This window comes from Mustelus asterias, chromosome 17 (genome assembly GCF_964213995.1).
Source record: "Mustelus asterias chromosome 17, sMusAst1.hap1.1, whole genome shotgun sequence".
Taxonomy (NCBI): Eukaryota; Metazoa; Chordata; class Chondrichthyes; order Carcharhiniformes; family Triakidae; genus Mustelus; species Mustelus asterias.
The window spans coordinates 91,360,640-91,388,596 of record NC_135817.1 but is presented as its reverse complement, the minus strand read 5'-3'; the positions used below and the strand labels follow the sequence as shown (position 1 = coordinate 91,388,596).

General features: G+C 45.5%; 2 protein-coding genes across 4 annotated transcripts in view; both read left to right on the top strand.

Annotated features, from left to right (window-relative positions):
* u2af1 (U2 small nuclear RNA auxiliary factor 1) overlaps positions 1-27,957 on the top strand; it is a 288,331-nt gene that overhangs the window by 8,435 nt on the left and 251,939 nt on the right. The gene's annotated exons all lie outside the window — the stretch shown is intronic.
* On the top strand, positions 520-27,744 carry sik1 (salt-inducible kinase 1). Of its 3 annotated transcripts, none has more exons than XM_078233094.1 (12): positions 520-605; positions 712-873; positions 7,021-7,145; positions 7,238-7,361; positions 7,518-7,723; positions 8,081-8,233; positions 20,403-20,516; positions 23,497-23,725; positions 25,314-25,571; positions 25,684-25,838; positions 25,939-26,021; positions 26,540-27,744. In XM_078233094.1, the coding sequence occupies exons 1-12, from the start codon at positions 545-547 to the stop codon at positions 26,916-26,918; spliced, it is 2,049 nt and encodes a 682-aa protein (XP_078089220.1). In that variant the 5' UTR covers positions 520-544; the 3' UTR covers positions 26,919-27,744. The 3 variants fall into 3 exon arrangements, with proteins under 3 accessions (XP_078089220.1, XP_078089219.1, XP_078089221.1); XM_078233093.1 differs by having other exon boundaries at positions 23,494-23,725; positions 26,540-27,738; XM_078233095.1 differs by lacking the exon at positions 8,081-8,233 and having other exon boundaries at positions 23,494-23,725; positions 26,540-27,738.

Genomic DNA, 27,957 nt, shown 5'->3' with positions numbered 1-27,957 from the left:
TTGCTCCCTGATTTCCCACATCTGGCAGGAGGAGCACACCATTGCCCTAACTACCATACTGCACTTTTACAATTAAAAGGATAGCAAAATCTCAATTTACCTTTCCCTTACCTGTGGTCCTCACAGTGACTTTTGGTTAGAGGAGGAGTTGGGGAGGAAACACTAAAGTAGTGTTTGGGGTTTAACTCCCTTGCTTTTTGAAGTATTCCCCTCCATTTCAGTTTGATCTCTATTTCCCACACTGCTAATCTGATTTATATCCTTCAGGGACTGCATTAAAATTGCCACAAGGTAACTTTTCATGGCTTCTTATAGCTGTAAAGAGTGAGAACAATCTCATCGGTTAGCTTGCTGCAGTTCATGTCCTGATGCAGGAACACTATCATCATAAAAATGTGATTTTTGAAGAGATTTCATGAATTAGAACTCAGCTTGGCCTACTAACAAAGTTAAACTGGAAAGTTTTGTGCATTTAGCAGTACTCAACAGTCAAATTTAAAAAGTTTAATATCCTTGATAATCTATTTTTCTCATTGCACAGGTGATGGAAACGAAAGACATGCTGTATATTGTGACAGAGTTTGCACAGAATGGTGAGATGTTTGGTGAGTTTGCTTTCCCTCTTTGCAAGTATTTTGCAATCGGTTGAAAGTTGATTTCTATCTGCTGTGAAAGGTGAACAGCAGTAACCACCTCTTGTGTCATCTACAGATTACCTGTCCACAAAGGGCCCATTGAGTGAGAGTGAAGCCCGGGCCAAATTCTGGCAGATTCTGATGGCTGTGGAATATTGTCACAATCACCACATAGTTCACCGGGATTTGAAGAGTGAGAATCTGCTGCTTGATGATAACATGAACATTAAGATTGCAGGTAAAAGCCAGGTTCTGTCAAACTCAGTAGGTTCTATCATGTCAATGCCAGTTACTTCTGCACTTCATTCTGAGGAGAGCAATGAATATGTTGAACAAGTTTTTATTCCCTTTTACATAGGAACATAGAAACTGGAAGCAAGAGGAGGCCATTCGCCCTTCGAGCCTGCTCCGCCATTCATATTAATCATGGCTGATCACCGAATTCAATATCCTGATCCCGCCTTCCTCCCATATCCCTTGATCCCTCTAGCCCCAAGAGCTATATCTAATTTCTTCTTGAAATCAGACAACGTTTTGGCGGCACGGTAGCACAGTGGTTAGCACTGCTGCTTCACAGCTCCAGGGTCCTGGGTTCGATTCCCGGCTCGGGTCACTGTCTGTGTGGAGTTTGCACATTCTCCTCGTGTCTGCGTGGGTTTCCTCCGGGTGCTCCGGTTTCCTCCCACAGTCCAAAGATGTGCGGGTTAGGTTGATTGGCCAGGTTAAAAATTGCCCCTTAGAGTCCTGGGATGTGTAGGTTAGAGGGATTAGCGGGTAAATATGTAGTGATAAGGGGGTAGGGCCTGGGTGGGATTGTGGTCGGTGCAGACTCGATGGGCCGAATGGCCTCCTTCTGCACTGTAGGGTTTCTATGTTTCTATGTTTTGGCCTCAACTACATTCTGTGGTAGTGAATTCCGCACATTCACCAACTTCTGGGTGAAGAAATTTTTCCTCACCTCAGTTCTAAAAAGTTTACTCCTTATTTTCAAACTATGACCTCTAATTTTGGGCTCTCCCACCATTTGGAACATTCTTTCTGAATCTACCTTGTCTAACCCTGTTTGCATTTTATAAGTTTCTGTGAGATCCCCCCTCACTCTTCTAAACTCAAGTGAATATAATCCTAACCGACTTAGTCTTTCCTCATATGACAGACCTTCCATCAGGAATCAGCCTGGTAAACCTTCGCTGTACTCCCTCTATAGCAAGGACATCCTCAGATAAGGACACCAAAACTACACACAATACTCCAGGTGTGGCCTCACCAATGTCCTATACAATTGCAGCAAAACATCCCTATTCCTATACTCAAATCCTCTCGCTATGAAGGCCAACATACCATTTGCCTTCTTTACTCCCTGCTGTACCTGCGCGCTTACTTTCAGCGACTGATGCACGAGGACTCCAAGGTCTCATTGAATATCTAACTCTCTCAATTTACACCCATTCAAGTAATAATCTGTCTTCCTATTATTGCTACCAAAGTGGAGAACCTCACATTTATCCCACATTATACTGCATCTGCCATGCACATGTCCACACACTCAGCCTGTCCCAATCACGCTGAAGCATCTCTGCATCCTCCTCACAGCTCACCCTCCCACCCAACTTTGTATCATCTGCAAATTTGGAAATAATGCATTCAGACAGAAGGCAGAGAGTTGGGATAAAAGGTTCTTTCTCAGAATGGCAACCGGTGACAAGTGGTGTCCCGCAGGGTTCAGTGTTGGGGCCACAGCTGTTCTCTTTATATATTAACGATCTAGATGACGGGACTGGGAGCATTCTGGCCAAGTTTGCCGATGATACAAAGATAGGTGGAGGGGCAGGTAGTATTGAGGAGGTGGGGAGGCTGCAGAAAGATTTAGACAGTTTAGGAGAGTGGTCCAAGAAGTGGCTGATGAAATTCAACGTGGGCAAGTGCGAGGTTGTACACTTTGGAAAAAAGAATAGAGGCATGGACTATTTTCTAAACGGTGACAAAATTCATAATGCTAAAGTGCAAAGGGACTTGGGAGTCCTAGTCCAGGATTCTCTAAAGGTAAACTTGCAGGTTGAGTCCGTAATTAAGAAAGCAAATGTAATGTTGTCATTTATCTCAAGAGGCTTGGAATACAAAAGCAGGGATGTACTTCTGAGGCTTTATAAAGCACTGGTTAGGCCCCATTTGGAGTACTGTGAGCAATTTTGGGCCCCACACCTCAGGAAGGACATACTGGCACTGGAGCGGGTCCAGCGGAGATTCACACGGATGATCCCAGGAATGGTAGGCCTGACATACGATGAACGTCTGAGGATCGTGGGATTATATTCATTGGAGTTTAGGAGGTTGAGGGGAGATCTGATAGAAACTTACAAGATAATGAACGGCTTAGATAGGATGGACGTAGGGAAGTTGTTTCCATTAACAGGGGAGACTAGGACGCGGGGGCACAGCCTTAGAATAAAAGGGAGTCACTTTAGAACAGAGATGAGGAGAAATTTCTTCAGCCAGAGAGTGGTGGGTCTGTGGAATTCATTGCCACAGAGGGCTGTGGAGGCCGAGACGTTGAGCGTCTTCAAGACAGAAATTGATAAATTCTTGATTTCTCGAGGAATTAAGGGCTATGGGGAGAGAGCGGGTAAATGGAGTTGAAATCAACCATGATTGAATGGTGGAGTGGACTCGATGGGCCGAATGGCCTTACTTCCGCTCCTATGTCTTATGGTCTTAATTCCCTCTTCCGAATCATTGATAATGGGGCGCGGCAGCACTGTGGCACCGTGGGTAGCACTGCTGCCTCACAGCGCCAGAGACCCAGGTTCGATACCCACTTGGGTCATACTGTCTGTGTGGAGTTTGCACGTTGTCCCCCTGTCTGTGTGGGTTTCCTCCGGTGCTCCGGTTTCCTCCCACAGTCCAAAAGATGATCTGTTTAGGTGCATCCTAACACCTAAATTCTCCTTCAGTGTACCCGAACAGGCGCCAGAGTGTGGCAACTAGGGGATTTTCACAGTAACCTCATTGCAGTGTTAATGTAGGCCTACTTGTAACTAATAAATAAACTTTACTTTAAATAATGAGAACAGCTGGGGTCCTAGCACTGATCCCTGCAGAACCCCACTAGTCACTGACTGCCATTCAGGAAAAGAACCATTATGCCAACTCTTTGCTTCCTAGCTGCTAACCAGTTTTCTCGAGACATTACCTACAATCACATGTGCTTTAACTTTCTGTTATGTGAGATCTTGTCGAAAGCCTTCTAAAAGTCTAAATAAACCACATCCACTCTTTTCCTCAGTCAACTTTACTAGTTACATCCTCAAAAAATTCCAATAGATTCGTCAAGCATGATTTCCCTTTTGTAAATCCACGCTGACTGTCTGATTATACCACTGCCTTCCAAATGCCGAGTTTTGAAGTCCTTGATAATGGACTCTAGCAACTTCCCCAGTACCGACATTAGGCTCACTGGTCTATCATTCCCTGTGTTCTCTCTACCTCCCTTTTTGAATAGCGGGCTTACATTAGCTACCCTCCAATCTGTAGGAACTATTCCAGAGTCCAAAGACTTTTGGAAAATAACCACCAATGAATGTATTATTTCCAGATCCACTTCCTTAAGTACTCTGGGATGAAGATTATCAGGACCTGGAGATTTATCCACTTTCAATCCCATCAATTTCCCCAAAACCATTTCTCTACTAATGCTGATTTCCTTCAGCCTCTCACTAAAACATGTTTCTCTCAGCACTTCTGGCACATTATTCTTGCCTTCCTTTGTGAAGACTGAAGCAAAGTACGAATTTAATTCCTCGGCCATTTATTTATTCCCCGTTATGAATTCTCGTGTTTCTGACTGTAAGGGACCTACATTTGTTTTTGACAATCTTTTTCTCTTTACATATCTATAGAAACTTTTAGTCAGTTTTTATGTTCACTTTCATACTTTATTTTTTCCCTTCTCAATCAATCCCTTGGTCCTCCTTTGCTGAATTTTAAACTCTCCCAATCCTCAGGCCTATTGCTTTTTCATATGTACTATTCTGTTGTGATCCAGTTTGAGGACCAGCTTGTTCCTGGGCTGCACTTCTAACTGGAGGATAAAGCCGGAGAAAGAGGCTCCAAGCTCTGCTGCTCAATGTCATTACTGCCTCACTAAATGATAGACAAGGCCCTCTGCACAGAAGGTGCAGGGGCGACAGGCAAGGGTGCTGGAGGGCTGTCGGGGTGCAGAAGGCAGGTAGGGGGCTGCGGGTGTGGAAAGCAGGCAGGGTGCTGAAGGGCCGTCAGGGGTGCGGAAGGCAGGTGGGGTGCTGGAGGGCTGTCGGGGTGCAGAAGGCAGGTGGGGGGCTGCGGGTATGGAAGGCAGGTGGAGGGCTGTCGGGTGCGGAAGGCAGGTGGGGTGCTGAAGGGCCGTCAGGGGTGCGGAAGGCAGGCGGGGTGCTGGAGGTTGTCGGGTGCGGAAGGCAGGCGGGGTGCTGAAGGGCTGTCGGGTGCAGAAGGCAGGCGGGGTGTTGGAGGGCTGTCAGGTGTGGAAGGCAGGCGGGGTGAACAAAGAACAATACAGCACAGGAACAGGCCCTTCGGCCCTCCAAGCCCGCGCCGCTCCCTGGTCCAAACTAGACCATTCTTTTGTATCCCTCCATTCCCACTCCGTTCATATAGCTGTCTAGATAAGTCTTAAACGTTCCCAGTGTGTCCGCCTCCACCACCTTGCCCGGCAGCGCATTCCAGGCCCCCACCACCCTCTGTGTAAAATACGTCCTTCTGATATCCGTGTTAAACCTCCCCCGCCCCCGTCACCTTGAACCTATGACCCCTGGTGAACGTCACCACCGACCTGGGGAAAAGCTTCCCACCGTTCACCCTATCTATGCCTTTCATAATTTTATACACCTCTATTAGGTCACCCCTCATCCTCCGTCTTTCCAGTGAGAACAACCCCAGTTTACCCAATCTCTACTTGTAACTAAGCCCTTCCATACCAGGCAACATCCTGGTAAACCTCCTCTGCACTCTCTCTAAAGCCTCCACGTCCTTCTGGTAGTGTGGCGACCAGAACTGGACGCAGTATTCCAAATGCGGCTGAACCAACGTTCTATACAACTGCAACATCAGACCCCAACTTTTATACTCTATGCCCCGTCCTATAAAGGCAAGCATGCCATATGCCTTCTTCACCACCTTCTCCACCTGTGACGTCACCTTCAGGGATCTGTGGACTTGCACACCCAGGTCCCTCTGCGTATCTACACCCTTTATGGTTCTGCCATTTATCGTATAGCTCCTCCCTACGTTGGTTCTACCAAAATGCATCACTTCGCATTTATCAGGATTGAACTCCATCTGCCATTTCTTTGCCCAAATTTCCAGCCTATCTATATCCTTCTGTAGCCTCTGACAATGCTCCTCACTATCTGCAAGTCCAGCTATTTTCGTGTCGTCCGCAAACTTACTGATCACCCCAGTTACACCTTCTTCTAGATCGTTTATATAAATCACAAACAGGGTGCTGGAGGGCTGTCGGGTGCGGAAGGCAGGCGGGGTGCTGGAGGGCTGTCGGGTGCGGAAGGCAGGCGGGGTGCTGGAGGGCTGTCGGGTGCGGAAGGCAGGCGGGGTGCTGGAGGGCTGTCGGAGGTGCGGAAGGCAGGCGGGGTGCTGGAGGGCTGTCGGGTGCGGAAGGCAGGCGGGGTGCTGGAGGGCTGTCGGGTGCGGAAGGCAGGCGGGGTGCTGGAGGGCTGTCGGGTGCGGAAGGCAGGCGGGGTGCTGGAGGGCTGTCGGGTGCGGAAGGCAGGCGGGGTGCTGGAGGGCTGTCAAGGGTGTGGGTGGGAGGGGGGAATGGGGACATCTTTGATTCTGGTGCAGGTGAAGAAATGACACATGTCCTTCTCTTCCAACAGTGTTTGTGAGTGGTCCTGCACGTTCTAGTCTGGTGGGAATACAATATCCTGCCAGCAGAAAGGGTTGCAAAACTCTGCCTATCATCTTCTTTTATTATTCTTTCAGGAGATGTGATTAATACTGGCAAGGCCAGCATTTGTTACACTTCTCTAATTTCCCTCGAGAAGGTGATGGTAATCCACCATCTTGAAGCGCTGCAGTCCCTGAGGTACACCCACAGTGCTGATAAGCTGGAAGTTTCAGCATTTTGACCCAGCCACAGTGAAGGAACTGTGATATATTTCCAAGTCAGAATTGTGCATGGCTTGGAGGGGAACTTGCAGGTTGTGGTGTTTCCAGGTCGATGTTGCCCTTGTGCTTCTAAGTGATAAAGTTCATAGTTAAAAGATTCTTTGCAGCCTCTGAAGTTAATATGTGTTTTGTGCAAGCTCGAAGTGACATTGAAGAGACACAGCAACGTTTATTCTGTTGGGTGAGTCATTTCCCTCTTCTTTCACAGATTTTGGTTTTGGAAATTTTTATAAGCACGGTGAATCATTATCGACTTGGTGTGGAAGCCCACCCTATGCAGCACCTGAAGTTTTTGAAGGAAAAGAATATGAAGGTCCCAACATTGATATCTGGGTATGTAACACGACAGGAACTTGCTCACAGACTTGGGACATCTTTGATCTGGAACAGATAAAGAAATGACAAATGTCCTTTTCTTCCAACAGAGTTTGGGAGTGGTCCTGTACGTTCTAGTTTGTGGATCCCTGCCATTTGATGGGCCAACATTACCGATTCTGAGGCAGAGGGTGATAGAGGGCCGTTTCCGAATCCCATTCTTCTTATCTGAAGGTACATTTAGTCTCTGCACATTCACCATTTCGAAGTCATACCTTTTTATTTATGTTAAATATCCATCAGATTAATACCAAATTTGTCTCCTAAAATGTGAAGTTTATGTAGAGTTTGAACTTAATCTTGACTAAAACTGATGATTTGCTCCAACAGAATGTGAAAGCTTAATTCGGCGAATGTTGATGGTGGATCCTGGGAAGCGAATTACAGTCTCACAGATTAAACAGCACCGCTGGATGTTGGCACAGGAACCACCGACCTACTCCCTCAAAGACTACAACTCAAATCTTGGCAATTACAACCAGCAGGTCCTTGGCCTCATGCACAACCTGGGTATTGACAGACAGAAGACCATTGAGGTAAAAGCACCATGTGTGATAATAGGATCTTGAGCCAATCTTTAGGGCCGTAATGTGCTTTATATTTACACCTCTGTATATGCAAATGAAGGAAATTGTAAAAAATTGAAAACCCTTTCCTTCAATGTTAGACATCAAAGCAGAACAAATTTATTAAAGATAACTTTCCATAATTTAAATTACTTTTAAAACACTGGCAGTGTTTCAATATTCTGTAATTCCAGAATTGATGTGCTACTAAATACATAATTTCAAATATCTTGTGTTGTCTAGCTTTTAGCTACAGAGGTGGTTGCTGGAATTTTGGACCCTTGTGTCACTTCATTCCAACAGTAATATGGATTTTTTATTTTGCAGTCATTACAGAACAGCAGTTACAATCACTTTTCTGCAATCTACTACCTTCTTCTGGAAAGAGTTAAAGAGCGCAGAAATAACCAGACCGTAAACCATCAGACTTCATCACAATATCAAATTTCCAAAACAGCCCACGAACACATGCAAGCAGGGGTGAGTTGTAAATAGTATTCATTATGGATGGCATTAGGTGGAATTAAATGTAAACTGCAGTGCATTTCTGGGGAATTATTGGTGACTTTTTATTTTCTAACATTTTTTCTTTCCTTATATTTTCATGGGATGTTGGCATCAGTAGCAAGGCTGGTGTGTGTTACCCATCCCTAATTGCCTTTGCAAATTTCAGATGACAATTAAAAGCCATGTTACTTTGGCTCTGGAGTCACATGTAGGTTAGACTGGGTACAGACAACAGATTTACTTCCTTAAAAGGCATTACTGAACAAGATGAATCTTTATGACAATCAGTCGTAGAGTCATAGAGGTTTACAACATGGAAACAGGCTCATCGGCCCAACTTGACCATGCTCAGGTTTTAACCACTAAGCTAGTCCTAATTGCCTGCATTTGGCCCATATCCCTCTATACCCATCTTACCCACGTAACTGTCTAAACGCTTTTTAAAAGACAAAATTGTACCTGCCTCTACTACTACCTCTGGCAGCTTGTTCCAGACACTCGCCACCCTCTGTGTGACAAAACTGCCTCTCTGGACCCTTTTGTATCTCTTCCCTCTCACCTTAAACCTATGCCCTCTAGTTTTAGACTCCCCTACCTTTGGGAAAAGATGTTGACTATCTAGCTGATCTATGCCCCTCATTATTTTATAGACCTCTATAAGATCATCCCTAAGCCTCCTACACTCCAGAGAAAAAAGTCCCAGTCTATCCAGACCACCTTAGAACTCAAACCAAGACCCGTTAGCATCCTAATAAATCTTTTCTGCACTCTTTCCAGTTTAATAATATCCATTCTATATAAGGGTGACCAGAATTGTACACAGTATTCCAAGCATGGCCTTCCTGATGTCTTGTACAACTTCAACAAGACGTCCCAACTCCTGTATTCAGTGTTCTGACCAATGAAACCAAGCATGCTGAATGCCTTCTTCACCACCCTGTAACTCCACTTTCAAGGAGCTGTGAACATGTACCCCGAGATCTCTTTGTTCTGTAACTCTCCCAATGCCCCACCATTAACTGAGTAAGTCCTGCCAAAATGCATCACTTCACATTTATCTAAATTAAACTCCATCTGCTATTCATCAGCCCACTGGCCCAATTGATCAAGATCCTGTTGCAATCCTCGATAACCTTCTTCACTGTCCACTATGCCACCAATCTTGGTGTCACCTGCAAAATTGCTAACCATGCCTCCTAAATTCTCATCCAAATCATTAATATAAATGACAAATAACAGTGGACCCAGCACCGATCCCTGAAGCACACTGCTGGTCACAGGCCTCCAGTTTGAAAAACAACCACCCTCTGTCTTCTGTCATCAAGCCAATTTTGTATCCATTTGGCTACCCTGGATCCTGTGAGATTTAACCTTATGCAACAACCTACAATGCGGTACCTTGTCAAAGGCCTTGTTAAAGTCCGTGTAGACAACTTCAACTGCACTGCCCTCATCTACCACCTTGGTTATCCCTTCTAAAAACTCAATCAAATTTGTGGACATGATTTTCCACTCATAAAGCTATGCTGACTGTCCCTAATCAGTCCTTGCATCTCTAAATACTTGTAGATTCTGTCTCTCAAAATCTTCTCTCAAAATCTCTTCTAACAACTTACCCACTACAGATGTGAGGCTCACCGGTCTGTAGTTCCCAGGCTTTTTCCTACAGCCCTTCTTAAACAAAGGCACAATATTTGCCACTCTCCAATCTTCAGCTGTGGTTGTCGATAATTCAAATATCTCTGCGAGGGGACTCAAAATTTCCTCCCTAGCCTCCCACAATGTCCTGGGATACACTTCATCAGGTCCCAGGGATTTATCCACCTTGATGTGCTTTACAAGCACCTCCTTCTCTGTTATATGTACACTCCTCAAAACATCACCATTTATTTCCCCAAGTTTCCTAACGTCCATACCTTTCTCAACAGAAAAGTAAAAAATTCACTTAGGATCTCACCCATCTCTTGTGGATCTGCACATAAATGACCTTGTTGATCCTTATGGGCCCTATTCTCTCCTGAGTTACTCTTTTGCCCTTTATGTATTTGTAGGAGCTCTTTGGATTCTCCTTTGCCTTATCTGCCAAAGCAATCCCATGTCATCTTTTTGCCCTCCTGATTTCTCTCTTCACTACTCCGACAACCTCTATACTCTTCAAGGGACCAACTTGCAAGGAGCGTAATGGGCAAGACAGATGAACTTAGAGCCTTAGTGCATGCGCGGAACTTGGATGTGGTTGCAGTGACAGAGACTTGGTTAAAAGAAGGACAGGACTGGCAGCTGAATATTCCGGAGTATAAGTGTTTTAGGTGAGACAGAGAAGGGGCTAGGGGAGGTGGGGGAGTAGCAATGCTGGTTAGGGAGCATATTACAGCGGTACAGAGGGTGGACAATTTAGAAGGATCATGTAACGAGACACTGTGGGTAGAGCTCAGAAACAGGAAGGGCGCAGTCACTATGCTGGGGGTATACTACAGGCCTCCCAACAGCCCACGGGAAGTTGAGGAACGGATATGGAAGGAGATTCTGGACAGGTGCAGAAAAAATAGGGTTGTTGTAGTGGGAGACTTTAATTTCCCTCATATAGACTCGAAATCCCTTGGGGCTGGGGGGCTGGACGGGGAGGAATTTGTAAAATGTGTCCAGGAAGGTTCTTTGGAACAATATGTTGATAGTCCAACTAGAGAGGGGGCTATACTGGACCTAGTACTGGGGAGTGAGCCTGGTCAGGTCATCAAAGTTTCAGTGGGGGAACATGTGGCGAACAGTGACCACAATTTGTAAACTTTCAGATAGTCATGGAAAAGGATGAGTGTTGTCCTATGGGTAAGGTGCTGAATTGGGGGAAGGCTAACTACAGCCGGATTAGGCAGGATTTGGTGGCTGTTGATTGGGAGAGGCTGTTCGAGGGTAAATCCACATCTGGCATGTGGGGGTCTTTTAAGGAGCAGTTGATGGGAGTGCAAGACAGGCATGTGCCTGTAAAAAGGAAGGACAGGAAAGGTAGGATTCGAGAGCCGTGGATAACCAGAGAAATTGTGGGTCTAATCAAAAAGAAAAAAGAGGCATACATAAGGTCCAGGCAGCTAAAAACAGATGAAGCACTGAAGGAATATAGAGAAAGTAGAAAAGAACTCAAACAGGGAGTTAGAAGGGCAAAAAGGGGTCACGAAATGTCCTTGGCAGACAGGATTAAGGAGAATCCCAACGCATTTTATACATACGTTAGGAACAAGAGGGTTGTCAGAGAAAGAGTCAGACCTCTCTAGAACAAAGGAGGGGAATTATGCTTACAACCCAAGGATGTCGGTGAGATCCTAAATGAATACTTTGCATCAGTGTTCACAAAGGAGGCGGACACGTTGATTGGTAGTGTCTGAGAGGGATGTGTAGACCTGTTAGAACAAATCGCAATTACAAGGGAGGAAGTGTTAGGTATTTTAGGAAACATTAAGGTAGACAAATCCCCAGGGCCAGATGGCATCTGTCCTAGATTACTGAGAGAGAGACAAGAGATGAAATTGCTGGGCCTCTAACAGAAATCTTTGTTTCTTCATTGGACACAGGTGAGGTGCCAGAGGATTGGAGGAAAGCAAATGTGGTCCCGTTATTTAAGAAGGGTAGCAAGGATAACCCGGGTAATTATAGGCCGGTGAGCTTAACGTCCGTGGTAGGGAAATTGTTGGAGAAGATTCTTAGAGATAGGATCTATACGCATTAAGAACTGAATAATTTCATTAGCGATAGACAACATGGTTTTGTACGAGGGAGGTCATGCCTCACAAATTTGGTTGAGTTTTTTGAGGAGGTGACAAAAACGATTGACGAGGGAAGGGCTGTGGGTGTCGTCTACATGGATTTTAGTAAAGCATTTGACAAGGTCCCTCATGGCAGGCTGGTGCAAAAGGTTAAATCTCACGGGATAAAAGGTGAACTAGCTCGATGGGTACAGAACTGGCTTGGCCATAGCAGACAGAGGGTAGCAGTGGAGGGGTCTTTTTCTGATTGGAGGTCTGTGACTAATGGTGTTCCGCAGGGCTCTGTACTGGGACCTCTGCTGTGTGTGATATATATAAATGATTTGGAAGAAGATGTAGCTGGTCTGATTAGTAAGTTTGCGGACGACACAAAGATTGCTGGAGTTGCGGATAGTGATGAACATTGTCAGAGAATACAGCAGGATATAGATAGGCTGGAACATTGGGCGGAGAAATGGCCGATGGAATTTAATCCAGATAAATGCGAAGTGATGCATTTTGGTAGATCTAATGCAGTGGGGAGCTATATAATAAATGGCAGAACCATCAGAAGTATAGACACACAGAGGGACCTGGGTGTGCAAGTCCACAGATCCTTAAAGGTGGCAGCACAGGTGGAAAAGGTGGTGAAGAAGGCATATGGCATGCTTGCCTTTATTGGACGGGGCATAGAGTATAAAAGTTGGCATATGATGTTGGTTAGGCCACATTTGGAATACTGCGTCCAGTTCTGGTTGCCACACTACCAGAAGGACGTGGAGGCTTTGGAGAGAGTGCAGAAAAGGTTTACCAGGATGTTGCCTGGTATGGAGGGTATTAGCTATGAGGTGAGATTGAGTAAACTAGGGTTGTTCTCCCTGGAAAGACGGAGGTTGAGGGGCGATCTGATAGAGGTTTATAAAATTATGAAGGGCATAGATAGGGTGAACAGTTGGAAGCTTTTTCCCAGGTCAGAAATGACAAACCCAAGGGGTCACAAGTTCAAGGTAAGGGGGGCAAGGTTCAATATAGATATGTGGGGGACGTATTTTACACAGAGGGTGGTGGGGGCCTGGAATGCGCTAACAAGCAAGGTAGTTGAGGCAGACACGCGAGGATCATTTAAGACTTATCTAGATAGCCACATGAACAGACTGGGAATAGAGGGATACAAACGGATGGTCTAGTTAGGAACACATGATCGGTGCAGGCTTGGAAGGCCGAAGGACCTGTTCCTGTGCTGTATTATTCTTTGTTCTTTGTTCGTTCTTTGATCCCAGCTGCCTATGCATGCCATGTGCTGGCGCCTTTTTGACCAGGGCCTCAATATCTCAAATTATCCAGGGTTTCCTACTTCTACCAGCCTTACCCTTCACTCTAAAAGGAATGTGCTTACCCTGAACCCTGGTTAACACACTTTTGAAAACCTCTTCATTACCAGACGTTCCTTTGCCTGCCAACAGGTTCCCCCAATCAACTTCTGGAAATTCCTGTCGAATACCATCAAAATTGGTCTTGCCCCAATTTAGAATTTTAACTTTTGGGCCAGATCTATCATTCTCCATAGCTATCTTAAAACTAATGGAATTATGGTCACTGGTCCCAAAGTAACCTGCCCTTCCTTATTTCCCAAGAGGAGGTCATGTTTTGCCCCCTCTCTAGTCGGGCCATCCACATACTGAATGAGAAATTCCTCCTGAATACACTCAGCAAATTTCTCTCCATCCAAACCCCTAATGCTATGGCTGTCCCAGTCAATGTTGAGAAAGTTAAAGTCCCTGACTATTACCACCCTATTTTCTTTTGCAGCTATCTGTGATCTCCTTACATATTTGCTCCTCAGTTTCCCGCTGACTATTTGGGTGCCTATAGTACAATCCCATCAAAGTGATCTCCCTCTTCTTATTTCTTAGTTCTACCCATATAGCCATATACCCACATACCCATATACCCAGGCATAAATTGGAAGGAGGTATTCCCGAAGGAAAGTACCGAAGTAAAGTGGCAGATTTTCAAGGAATGTTTGTCTGGAGTTCTGCATGACAACGTTCCGATGAGACAGGGAGGTTTTGGTAGGTTACGGGAACCGTGGTGCACGAAAACTCTGCTGAACCTAGTCAAAAAGAAAAGGAAAGCGTACAAAAGGTTCAGAGAGCAAGGCGATGATGGGGATCTAGATGAGTATACGGCTTGTAGGAAGGGACTTAAGAAGGAAATTAGGAGAGCCAGAAGGGGTCACGAGAAGGCCTTGGCAGGTAAGATTAAGGAGAACCCTAAGGCGTTCTATAAATATGTGAAGAGTAAAAGGATGTGATGTGAAGGAATAGGACCTATAAAATGTGAAGGTGAGAAAGTCTGTACAGAACCGGAAGAAATAGCAGAGGTGCTTAATGAATACTTTACCTCGGTATTCACGGTGGAAAAAGACCTGGGTGGTTGTACTGCAGGATTGCGGAGGACTGAAAAGATTGAGTATGTGGACATTAAGAAAGAGGATGTGTTGGAAATTTTGAATAGCATCAAGATAGATAAGTCGCCGGGACCGGATGGGATGTACCCCAGGTTACTGTGGGAGGCGAGGGAAGAGATTGCAGAGCCTCTGGCAATGATCTTTGCTTCGTCGATGGAGACGGGAGAGGTTCTGGAGGATTGCGGATGTGGTTCCTATATTCAAGAAAGGGAATAGGGATAGCCCAGGAAATTACCGACCGGTGAGTCTAACCTCAGTGGTTGGTAAGTTGATGGAGAAGATCCTGAGGGACAGGATTTATGAACATTTAGAGAAGTTTAGTATGCTCAAAAGTAGTCAGCACGGCTTTGTCAAAGGCAAATCGTGCCTTACGAGCCTGGTGGAGTTCTTTGAAAATGTGACTAAACACATTGACGAAGGAAAAGCGGTAGATGTGGTTTACATGGACTTCAGCAACGTGTTCGATAAGGTCCCCCATGCAAGACTTCTCGAGAAAGTGAGAGGGCATGGGATCCAAGGGGCTGTTGCCTTGTGGATCCAGAACTGGCTTGCCTGGAGAAGGCAGAGAGTGGTTGTAGATGGGTCTTTTTCTGAATGGAGGTCGGTCACCAGTGGAGTGCCCCAGGGATCTGTTCTGGGACCCTTGCTGTTTATCATTTTTATAAATGACCTGGATGAGGAAGTGGAGGGATGGGTTGGTAAGTTTGCCGACGACACGAAGGTTGGTGGTGTTGTGGATAGTTTGGAGGGATGTCAGAAGCTGCAGCGTGACATAGATAGGATGCAAGACTGGGCGGAGAAGTGGCAGATGGACTTCAACCCAGATAAATGTGTAGTGGTCCATTTTGGCAGGTCAAATGGGATGAAGGAGTATAATATCAAGGGTAAGACTCTTAGCAGTGTAGAGGATCAGAAAGACCTTGGGGTCCGGGTCCATAGGACTCTTAATCGGCCTCGCAGGTAGAGGAGGTGGTTAAGAAGGCATCTGGTGTGCTGGCCTTCATCAATCGAGGGATTGAGTTTAGGAGTCGGGAGATAATGATGCAGCTTTTAAGACACTCGTCAGACCCCACTTAGTGTACTGTGCTCAGTTCTGGTCGCCTCATTACAGGAGGGATGTGGAAATGATTGAAAGGGTGCAGAGAAGATTTACAAGAATGTTGCCTGGATTGGTTGGCATGCCTTATGAGGATAGGTTGAGGGAGCTCGGTCTTTTCTCCTTGGAGAGACGAAGGATGAGAGGTGACCTGATAGAAGTGTACAAGATGTTGAGAGGTATAGATCGGGTGGATTCTCGGAGGCTTTTTCCCAGGGCTGAAATGGTTGCTACGAGAGGACACAGGTGTAAGGTGCTGGGGAGTAGGTACAGAGGAGATGTCAGGGGTAAGTTATTCACTCAGAGGGTGGTGGGTGAGCGGAATCGGCTGCCATCAGTGGTGGTGGAGGCAAACTCGATAGGGTCTTTTAAGAGACTTCTGGATGAGTACATGGGACTTAATAGGATTGAGGGTTATAGGTAAGCCTATATATAAGCCTAGGTGGGTAGGGACATGACCGGCGCAACTTGTGGGCCGAAGGGCTCGTTTGTGCTGTAGTTTTTCTATGTTCTATATAGACTCAGTGGGCAAACCCTCAGATATATCCCCTCTCACTACAGCTGTGTCCAGCACCCCGGCTGGACACCATCCTGGTGCCAGGGTGCTGGATGTTTCCGAGAGGGTAGGAGGCATATTAAAAAAGGAAGGTAGTCAAACGGACGTAATTATACACATTGGTGAAAACGATGTGGGTAGGAAGAGCAGGAGGGTCATATGAGAGAACTTCAGGGAGATGGGTGCTCAGCTAAAAAGTAAGGCCTCCAGGGTAGCAATCTCTGGACTGCTCCCGGTGTCTAGTGCAAGTGAGGCTCGGAACAGGGAGATTCTACAGTTGAACGCATGGCTAAAGGACTGGTGCAAGAGGGAGGGTTTTAAATTCATAGATAACTGGGAAGTCTTCAAGTCAGGATGGCAACTGTACAGAAAGGATGGGTTACACCTTATCTGGAAGGGAGCAAATATCCTGGCTGGGAGTTTTGCTAGAGTGTTTCGGCAGGATTTAAACTAGTGTGGCACGGGGGTGGGGAACAAAACAGTAGGTCAGTAAGTACTGAGGCTGGGGTTGAGCTGGGGGCCAGGGCAAGGCTCGCTAAGAAGAGGAGCACTCTGGAGGAGGATGACCTGAGTGAGCCTGGAGGTCTGGAGTGCATCTGCTTCAATGCGAGGAGTGTAACGGGTAAGACGGATGAACTTAGGGCCTTCATGCTTACGCGGAATTTGGATGTGGTTGTGGTGACGGAGACTTGGTTAAAAGAAGGACAGGACTGGCAGCTGAATATTCCGGGGTATAAGTGTTTTAGGCGAGACAGAGGAGGGGCTAAAAAAGGTGGGGGAGTAGCGAAATTAGTCAGGGAGCATATTACCGCGGTGCAGAGGGTAGACAACTTGGAGGGGTCATGTACTGAGTCACTGTGGGTGGAACTCAGAAACAGGAAGGGTGCAGTTACTATGCTGGGGGTGTACTACAGACCACCCAACAGCCCATGGGAAGTGGAGGAAAGGATATGCCAGGAGATTCTGGATAGGTGCAGAAAAAATAGGGTTGTTGTAGTGGGGGACTTTAATTTCCCTGGTATAGACTGGAAAGTGCTTAGAGCTGGGGTTCTGGACGGGGAGGAATTTGTAAAATGCATACTGGAAGGTTCTTTGGAACAGTATGTAGATAGCCCGACTAGAGAAGGGGTCTAGATCTGGGAGATGAGCCCGGTCAGGTCGTCAAAGTTTCGGTAGGGGAACATGTGGCAAATAGTGACCACAACTCTGTTAACTTTAGGATAGTAATGGACAAGGATGAGTGCTGTCCTACGGGCAGGGTGCTAAATTGGGGGAAGGCTAACTATAGCCGAATTAGGCAGGAATTGGTGGATGTTGATTGGGAGAGGATGTTCGAGGGTAAGTCCACGTCTGGCATGTGGGAGTCTTTTAAGGGACAATTGATAAGGCTGCAGGATAGGCATGTGCCTATAAAAAGGAAAGATAGGAAAGGTAGGATTCGAGAGCCGTGGATAACCAGGGAAATTGAGGATCTGATTAAAATGAAAAGGGAGGCGTACGTTAAGTCCAGGCAACTGAAAACAGATGGAGCTCTGGAGGAATACAGAGAGAGTAGGAAAGAACTCAAACGGGGAGTTAGAAGGGCAAAAAGAGGTCACGAGATGTTCTTGGCAGGCAGGATTAAGGAGAATCCTATGGCATTCTATTCATACATTAGGAACAAAAGAGTTGTCAGGGAGAAAATCGGAACTCTCAGGGACAAAGGAGGGGAATTATGCTTAGAACCCAAGGGAATAGTGGAGATAGAAACATAGAAAACTACAGCACAAAACAGGCCCTTCGGCCCCACAAGTTGTGCCGAACATATCCCTACCTTTCAGGCCTACCTATAACCCTCCATCCTATTAAGTCCCATATACTCATCCAGGACTCTCTTAAAAGACCCTATTGAGTTTTCCTCCACCACCACTGACGGCAGCCGATTCCACTCGCCCACCACTCTCTGTGTGAAAAACTTCCCCCTAACATTTCCCCTGTACCTACCCCCCAGCACCTTAAACCTGTGTCCCCTCGTAGCAGCCATTTCCACCCTGGGAAAAAGCCTCTGAGAGTCCACCCGATCTATGCCTCTCAACATCTTATATACCTCTATTAGGTCTCCTCTCATCCTGCGTCTCTCCAAGGAGAAAAGACCGAGCTCCCTCAGCCTATCCTCATAAGGCATGTCACTCAATCAGGCAACATCCTTATAAATCTCCTCTGCACCCTTTCAATCTTTTCCCCATCCTTCCTCTAATGAGGCGACCAGAACTGAGCACAGTACTCCAAGTGGGGTCTGACGAGGGTCTTGTATAGCTCCTAAATGAATACTTTGCATCGGTATTCACGAAGGAGAGGGGCGTGCTAACCGGGAGTGTCTTGGACGGAGGTGTTGACCTGTTAGAGAAAATCTCCATTACAAGGGAGGAAGTGTTAGGTTTTTTAGGGAACATTAAAACTGACAAAGCCCCAGGGCCTGATGGCATCTATCCTAGACTGCTCAGGGAGACGAGAGATTAAATTGCTGGGCCTCTGATGGAAATCTTTGTCGCTTCTTTGGACACAGGTGAGGTCCCTGAGAATTGGAGGATAGCGAATGTGGTCCCATTGTTTAAGAAGGGTAGCAGGGATAACCAGGAAATTATAGGCAGGTGAGCTTGACGTCCGTGGTAGGGAAGTTGTTGGAGAGGATTCTTAGAGACAGGATGTATGTGCATTTAGAATGGAACAATCTCATTAGTGACAGACAGCATGGTTTTGTAAGAGGGAGGTCATGCCTTACAGATTTGGTGGAGTTTTTTGAGGAACTGACAAAAACGGTTGATGAAGGAAGGGCCGTGGATGTCGTCTATATGGATTTCAGTAAGGCATTTGACAAAGTCCCACGTGGCAGGTTGGCTAAGAAGGTTAAGGCTCATGGGATACAAGGAGAAGTGGCTAGATGGGTGGAGAACTGGCTTGGCCATAGGAGACAGAGGGTAGTGGTCGAAGGGTCTTTTTCCGTCTGGAGGTTTGTGACCAGTGGTGTTCTGCAGGGCTCTGTACTGGGGCCTCTGCTATTTGTGATATATATAAATGATTTGGAAGAAGGAGTAACTGGTGTCATCAGCAAGTTTGCGGATGACACAAAGATGGCTGGACTTGCGGATAGCGAAGAGCATTGTCGGGCAATACAGCAGGATATAGATAGGCTGGAAAATTGGGCGGAGAGGTGGCAGATGGAATTTAATCCGGATAAATGCGAAATGATGCATTTTGGAAGAAATAATGTAGGGAGGAGTTATACAATAAATGGCAGAGCCATCAAGAGTATAGAAACACAGAGGGACCTAGGCGTACAAGTCCACAAATCCTTGAAGATGGTGAAGAAGGCATATGGTATGCTTGCCTTTATAGGACGGGGTATAGAGTATAAAAGCTGGAGTCTGATGATGCAGCTGTATAGAACGCTGGTTAGGCCACATTTGGAGTACTGCGTCCAGTTCTGGTCACCGTACTACCAGAAGGACGTGGAGGCGTTGGAGAGAGTGCAGAGAAGGTTTACCAGGATGTTGCCTGGTATGGAGGGTCTTATCTACGAGGAGAGATTGGGTAAACTGGGCTTGTTCTCCCTGGAAAGACGGAGAATGAGGGGAGAGCTAATAGAGGTGTACAAGATTATGAAGGGTATAGATAGGGTGAACAGTGGGAAGCTTTTTCCCAGGTCGGAGGTGACGATCACGAGGGGTCACAGGCTCAAGGTGAGAGGGGTGAAGTATAACTCGGATATTAGAGGGATGTTTTTTACACAGAGAGTGGTGGGGGCCTGGAATGCGCTGCCAAGTAGGGTGGTGGAGGCAGACACGCTGACATCGTTTAAGACTTACCTGGATAGTCACATGAACAGCCTGGGAATGGAGGGATTCAAACGATTGGTCTAGTTGGACCAAGGAGCGGCACAGGCTTGGAGGGCCGAAGGGCCTGTTTCCTGTGCTGTACTGTTCTTTGTTCTTTGTGATGTTCTCCCTAATTAAAAACGCGACTCCTCCTCTCTTACCTCCTGTTCTAACTTTCCAATAGCATCTGTACCCTGGAACATTCAGCTGTCAGTCCTGCTCCTCCCTTAGATAGTTGTCACAAGTACATTACAGAGACTAGCATTTTTATATTCCAGATTTATTAATTGAACTGAAATGCCACCTGCGGCTGTGAGGAATTTGAACCTATGTCTCCAGAACATTAGCCAAGGTCTGTACTTTCTCTATATTTGTTTCATTGAGGGTTGCCATGCACATTTCATGTTTTTATGATTTATTGATTTTTAGGTGTCTCAAGAGGCTACTGAAGTGGAATTTATGATCCCTCATGTACAAATCGAACCTCTCTCCATACCCATGCTTCACAGGGACTTGGAATGTGACATTGCCTGTTCTTTCCAGGTTAGTCTGAGAATGTATTTAAATGGAGTAATGGTTTATATTTGTTACCTGCAGTGATTTAATCTTCATAGAATCATACAGTGCAGAAGAGGCCCTTCGGTCCATCGAGTCCGCACCTGAGAAACACCTGAACTCCCACCTAATCCCATCTGCCATCCATAACCCTGAATGTTATGATGTGCCAAGTGCTCATCCAGATACTTTTTAAAGGATGTGAGGCAATCCGCCTCTGCCACCCTCCCAGGCAGCACATTCCGGACTGTCACCACCCTCTGGGTAAAAAAAAGTTTTTCCTCACATCCCATCCCCTCCCCACCCCCCCAAACTTCCTGCCACTCACCCTGAACCTATGCCCCCTCGTGACTGACCCTACAACTAAGGGGAACAGCTGCTCCTTATCCACTCTGTCCATATCCCTCATAATCTTGTACACCTCGATTAGGTCGCCCCTCAGTCTTCTCTGCTCCAACAACCCAATCCAACCTCCCTTCATAACTCAAGTATTCCATCCCAGGCAGCATCCTGGTGAATCTCCACTGCATCCCCTCCAGTGCAATCACATCCATCCGATAATAAGACCATAAGACCATAAGACATAGGAGCGGAAGTAAGGCCATTCGGCCCATCGAGTCCACTCCACCATTCAATCATGGTTGATTTCAACTCCATTTACCCGCTCTCTCCCCATAGCCCTTAATTCCTCGAGAAATCAAGAATTTATCAATTTCTGTCTTGAAGACGCTCAACGTCTCGGCCTCCACAGCCCTCTGTGGCAATGAATTCCACAGACCCACCACTCTCTGGCTGAAGAAATTTCTCCTCATCTCTGTTCTAAAGTGACTCCCTTTTATTCTAAGGCTGTGCCCCCGCGTCCTAGTCTCCCCTGTTAATGGAAACAACTTCCCTACGTCCATCCTATCTAAGCCGTTCATTATCTTGTAAGTTTCTATCAGATCTCCCCTCAACCTCCTAAACTCCAATGAATATAATCCCACGATCCTCAGACGTTCATCGTATGTCAGGCCTACCATTCCTGGGATCATCCGTGTGAATCTCCGCTGGACCCGCTCCAGTGCCAGTATGTCCTTCCTGAGGTGTGGGGCCCAAAATTGCTCACAGTACTCCAAATGGGGCCTAACCAGTGCTTTATAAAGCCTCAGAAGTACATCCCTGCTTTTGTATTCCAAGCCTCTTGAGATAAATGACAACATTACATTTGCTTTCTTAATTACGGACTCAACCTGCAAGTTTACCTTTAGAGAATCCTGGACTAGGACTCCCAAGTCCCTTTGCACTTTAGCATTATGAATTTTGTCACCGTTTAGAAAATAGTCCATGCCTCTATTCTTTTTTCCAAAGTGTACAACCTCGCACTTGCCCACGTTGAATTTCATCAGCCACTTCTTGGACCACTCTCCTAAACTGTCTAAATCTTTCTGCAGCCTCCCCACCTCCTCAATACTACCTGCCCCTCCACCTATCTTTGTATCATCGGCAAACTTGGCCAGAATGCTCCCAGTCCCGTCATCTAGATCGTTAATATATAAAGAGAACAGCTGTGGCCCCAACACTGAACCCTGCGGGACACCACTTGTCACCGGTTGCCATTCTGAGAAAGAACCTTTTATCCCAACTCTCTGCCTTCTGTCTGACAGCCAATCGTCAATCCATGTTAGTACCTTGCCTCGAATACCATGGGCCCTTATTTTACTCAGCAGTCTCCCGTGAGGCACCTTGTCAAAGGCCTTTTGGAAGTCAAGATAGATAACATCCATTGGCTCTCCTTGGTCTAACCTATTTGTTATCTCTTCAAAGAACTCTAACAGGTTTGTCAGGCACGACCTCCCCTTACTAAATCCATGCTGACTTGTCTTAATCCGACCCTGCACTTCCAAGAATTTAGAAATCTCATCCTTAACGATGGATTCTAGAATTTTGCCAACAACTGAGGTTAGGCTAATTGGCCTATAATTTTCCATCTTTTTTCTTGTTCCCTTCTTGAACAGTGGGGTTACAACAGCGATTTTCCAATCCTCTGGGACTTTCCCTGACTCCAGTGACTTTTGAAAGATCATAACTAACGCCTCCACTATTTCTTCAGCTATCTCCTTTAGAACTCTAGGATGTAGCCCATCTGGGCCCGGAGATTTATCAATTTTCAGACCTTTTAGTTTCTCTAGCACTTTCTCCTTTGTGATGGCAACCATATTCAACTCTGCCCCCTGACTTTCCTGAATTGTTGGGATATTACTCATGTCTTCTACTGTGAAGACTGATGCAAAGTACTTATTAAGTTCCTCAGCTATTTCCTTGTCTCCCATCACTAGATTACCAGCGTCATTTTGGAGCGGCCCAATGTCTACTTTTGCCTCCCGTTTGTTTTTAATGTATTTAAAGAAACTTTTACTATCATTCCTAATGTTACTGGCTAGCCTACCTTCATATTTGATCCTCTCCTTCCTTATTTCTCTCTTTGTTATCCTCTGTTTGTTTTTATAGCCTTCCCAATAATGTGGCAACCAGAACTGCACACAGTGCTCCAGCTGTGACCTCACCAAAGTTCTATACAACTCCAACGTAACTTCCCTGCTTTTGTAATCTATACATTGTTTGATAAAGGCAAGTGTCCCATGTGCCTTTTTCACCACCCTACTAACATGCCCTTCCGCTTTCAGAGATCTGTGGACAAACACACCAAGGTCCCTTTGTTCCACAGAACTTCCTAGTGTCCTATCGTTCATTGAGTATTTTCTTGTCAAATTACTCTTTCCAAAGTGTATCACTCACACATTTCAGGGTTAAATATCGTGCTAAAATCTTGTTAATTATCTAAAAAAAACTGCATTTTAAAAAAAATTGGTAGCTGAATTCTGGAATACCTCTTGCTCCACCTTACATTTTTTTTAGATTGTATGAAGTAACTGATTTCAAAAGAGAAACCACTAAAGTTCCTTTTCTTTTCTATTCACTGAATAAGCAGCCAGTGATTCACCCAGTGGATGCATCTGTCAATGTTCTGATTGGAAATCAATCAATCTCTCGCAGCAGCTTACTTGAGACTGCTATCAATGAAGAGATGAGGCAGGAGCAGGACGTGGAAGAACATGTGATGGGGAAGGTCCAGAATTCTTTGCACATTTTAAGCAGTGCAAACCGGCGAAACACTGTGGCTCAGGTGCCTGCACACTTCAACAACCACACTGCTCCCTGTAAGTTTTTACCATAGTTAATGTAGCTTCAGTCAGTCCATGAATGTGAATCACCATATCTCAATGACCTGAGAGCGACCTCAATTTCTCTGGCTTTGTACTGGAGATCGGATAGAGCTCGGCTGCCTCAGAATAGCTGTATTTTGAGAAAAGACCAAAACCTGAAAATACGAGCTGACTTCTGAGATTCCAGAAACACTGGGGATAGATCCTGAGCTCTGAAAGCACTGGGGAAGGTTCCTGAGCTTTCCAACATTGTAGATTGATAGGGCATCGAGTGGCATGGTGAACGCAGGCTAGGCTTTCAGTACCCCAGTTCCTTGGCAGGGGGTTCTGGGGTCCAGCAGTTCAAGGAGAATGTGTTGTTCTACTTTTCACAGTTTATATCAATCACTTGAAGGAAGGGACCAAAGATCTGGTTGCTAAATTTGCTGATGACAAAGATACACAGAGAAGTAAGTTGTAAAGAGGACATAAGGAGGCTACTAAGGGATATAGTTGACTCAGTAAGTGAGCAAAAATCTGGCAAATGGAGTTGTGGTAACATGAGAAATTGTCCATTTTGACAGGAAGAATAATAAAGAAGTGTTTTATCTAAGTGGTGAGAGATTGCCGAGTGCAGAGGGATCTGGGTATCCTACTGCACAAATCACCAAAGGTTAGTACGCAGGTGCAGCAATTAGGAAAGCCAGTAGAATATTATAATTTATTCTGAGAGGAATTGAAGTAGAGAAATTATGCTTTAGTTATAAACCTAACCACATCTTTCAGACTGTGGGAGGAAACCGGAGCATCTGGAGGAAACCCACACAGACACGGGGAGAATGTGCAAACTCCACACAGACAGTCACCAAGCCAGGAATCAAACCCGTGTCCCTGGCGCTGTCAGGCACAGTGCTAGCCACTGTGCCACCCACGTAGATAGATTGGAGAAGCCACAACTGTTTTCCTTAAGAGAAGAGAAGGTTGGGAGGAGATTTGATGGAGGTGTTCAAAATCTTAAGGGGTCTGGACAGAGTAGATAGGGAGAAACTGTTCTCACTGGTGAAGGAATCGGGAACAAGAGAGCACAGATTTAAAGTAATTAGTAAAAGAAACAGAAATTGTATGAGAAACGTTTTTCTGCAGCAAGCAGTTATGGGTGTGCAATGCACTGCCTGAGAGTGTGGTGGAGGCGGGTTCAATTAAAGCATTCAAAAGGGAATAAGACTGTTATCTGTAAAGGAAGAATGTGCAGGGTTACGAGGAGAAGGTGGGGAAACGGTACTCATTCAGTAAACTGGTGCAGATGCAATGGGCTGAATAGCCGCCTCCTGCTCTGTAATGATTCTGTCAACCTGCTATAATCTTGTACACCTCTATCAAATCAGCTCTCAATCTCTTTTGTTCCAAGGAGATAGTGTTGTGACAATGTAATTGACTTTATGTTTGCAAAAGTCATGCATGTGTAGCAATGGGTATGGGATGTATGTGACTGGACTTGTTATTTGGGGTAGGGAGATCTGAACACTGCGACAAAGTGCAGCTGAAGTCTTTGACTTGCCATTGCAAAGGGCAGCAGCATTGACATACATTCCACTTTCCACAGGTATTGTCATCTCCTCACAGACCAATATCCCAGAAGGTGCATGTTCTGACAGCTGCCTAATGTCCTCATCCGATGATGAGTTCTGCTCCATAAACAGTAGCAGCCTTACAGACAAGGCAATGGTCCCACCGTTTGTGTACACCACTTCTGCAACTCCAATATTGCAGGCACAGAAGCATGGAACTGGGATCAATGATGCTCAGCTGCCGGTCACCTTCCAGGAGGGCCGAAGAGCCTCGGACACCTTACTAACTCCAGGTAAATCTGCAGCAAAGGTTCAGCTTTGCAACTTACCAGCTGGAAACGGAAAGTAACTTTTTGTGCGCAGTGAGCTAGTTGGGCTGACAGAGTTCTGTTGTTGGTTTTCCAGGTCTGAAGCCTTTCCGACAGCAACTGTGTAAAAGCGCCAGAGCAAAAGGGCTTAACAAAATCACCAGTTTTACTCGGCATGTCTGGAGGTCTCCATCCTTTATTGGGCCACGGAATCGACCATCTCAGCAGTGTCCTCCTAGCAGCCCACAGCAGGTCACTCCAAGCTACTCAAACATCATCTTTCAGTTGTGACCGTTTACCTGTTCAAACAGCAGCTGAGATTGTTACTGATATAATTGTGTTTGTGATTTAGGTGGCGAGTGTTTTTCCCAGTCTTGCTACTAGGATCTCTGCAGAAAGCAGGAATTTGCTGGAGGAAGTTTTGCACCAACAAAGGTGAGTCTCAAGTAAAGGCCAAGAGAAACTGCCCAATCCTGTTAAATAAAGCTCAAGTTTACTAGGTTGGAGTTCAGAGATATAAATGTAATCAGTTAGAGAGCAGCTACTGCCCAAGAGAAAAAAATTCCAAGAATGTTTGGGAATTGGAAAAAGTTCAGGAAATGCAAAGGGGTCAGTTGGTAGAAATTGAACAAAAGTGGTCCAATAATAGCAGAAATTAATTTATAAACTATAAATCTCTGGGTTCTCACTTCTGATCACAGTCTGGTGAGTGCAGCCAGATAGGAATAGTTGTGCCTATTGACTGTGACTCTCATTTCACAGTCCAATAGCCCAATTTTCTAAATATTTCAAACCATGTCTGTGTGGGAGGCTAACATGGACCTGTGGATGTTGCTACTTTTAGGGTTGAGTGGGAGAAGGTTTTGATTCAGAATTTGAACTTCTGTTGGTCAGATGGGATTGTGAAAGCATTCTGAATCGCCTACCTAATTCCTCATTTCCATTTTTTGCAGAAAGCTACAGCTGCGATATCTGAACAGTTCCCAGCCCAAATGTTTTGTACAACCCAAATCCGTCAAGACTCCTGTGTTCCACAGTGTAGTGGAAACAGCAGATGGTTTTAAAACTGCACATCTAACTCCTTCTTTCCTTCTGTCTGATGTTACACATACAGACTCTGAGACAGTCCACAGGGCTCAGCCACAGCTGCACTACTTACTGGGTGTCAACCTGTCGCAGCCTTTTCCCTGCACCGGCCCTTTGGATTTACACCCCACAGTCTCTGAGTTCCTCCAACAAACTCTGTTCTCATCACCAGAGCAGAGCAGGGGATTGGGAGTGGATTGTGAAACATTGGCTCTCACACCAGCATTAACCTGCTCTGCCATATGAAATCTCAACTCTGCAGCCCCTCGAGCAATAAAACTTACAGTTTGTACTATTGTGATAAATAGCTGCACTCAACAAAACGCAATCAACGGTGTGAATTCTCCCAGTCTGTTATTTCTAAAGTGTTCCTGTGTCTGGAAAACTTCAATAACCAAAGGCTCATTCCACTCCCCCATCAATGTTTATAAGCTGCAATCAAAAGGCATAAGTCACTTTAATCATCGATTCACATCAAAACTAAACTCAGGCCTGTTCAAGGAAGCATCATAACATCTCTGTCCAATCAGCAGGTGAGATGATTTATTGGTCAGAATTACCTCAAACATAGTCATGTTGCTGCTGTACAGAGAAACTTGCTCTGATTAGCTGGGACTGAGCAACGTCTCACACTGCCGTGAATATCACAATTCCAACCATCAATCTGTCTTTTCATGAAGTGAAGTTGCTGAATTTCTGGACAAATGAACCATCATCATCTGCCTGAATCCTGGGATTTCGCAGCTAAGCATTCTTAGCAACTGGCAAATCCAGTCATCTACAAAAGCGGATCCTTGTATTCCTGGAATTGTTTGATGGCTATGCACAAGTTCTGAAATTCCAGCGATTACACTGGATTTATCAGGAAATCTATTGGTGTAAAGAATCCCGAGGAAACTGGTATTCTGCTGCTTGTTTTTTTATTATCTGGGTCCAAATAGGAATAAATCCACTTTGGGGATTGTGCAATAATCTGTTCCAATTTATATGTGTTGGAAAGAGAAATGAACAATTTATTTAAATGTTAGTAAAGTCCTGGAATATGATTAAAAGCCAGTTGTATTTGTTCCACATTTGTGATTGAATTTCCAGATGAATCCATTCCTTCATTTCTGTAATTTTGTGTTAAAAGGCCCCAGTTTTTCCAGGCTCAGCCTGATTTGAGTATTTGGCTCCCCTGCATTTCAGTAACTGATGTTTACTGTATTTTCTAATTGAGAGAAACAAATTAATATCAAAGCCCTTTCCGAAAAAGTCACTTACACATTTATCTACACTACTACAA

What these genes read in the sequence shown, in the direction of transcription:
- sik1 (XM_078233093.1), top strand. Translation starts at nt 545, where the DNA reads ATGGAAACGAAAGACATGCTGTATATTGTGACAGAGTTTGCACAGAAT. An exon ending in CATGAACATTAAGATTGCAG is followed by an intron (nt 874 to 7,020) that starts GTAAAAGCCAGG and finishes CTTCTTTCACAG; the next exon opens with ATTTTGGTTTTGGAAATTTT. An exon ending in ACGAACACATGCAAGCAGGG is followed by an intron (nt 8,234 to 20,402) that starts GTGAGTTGTAAA and finishes ATTGATTTTTAG; the next exon opens with GTGTCTCAAGAGGCTACTGA.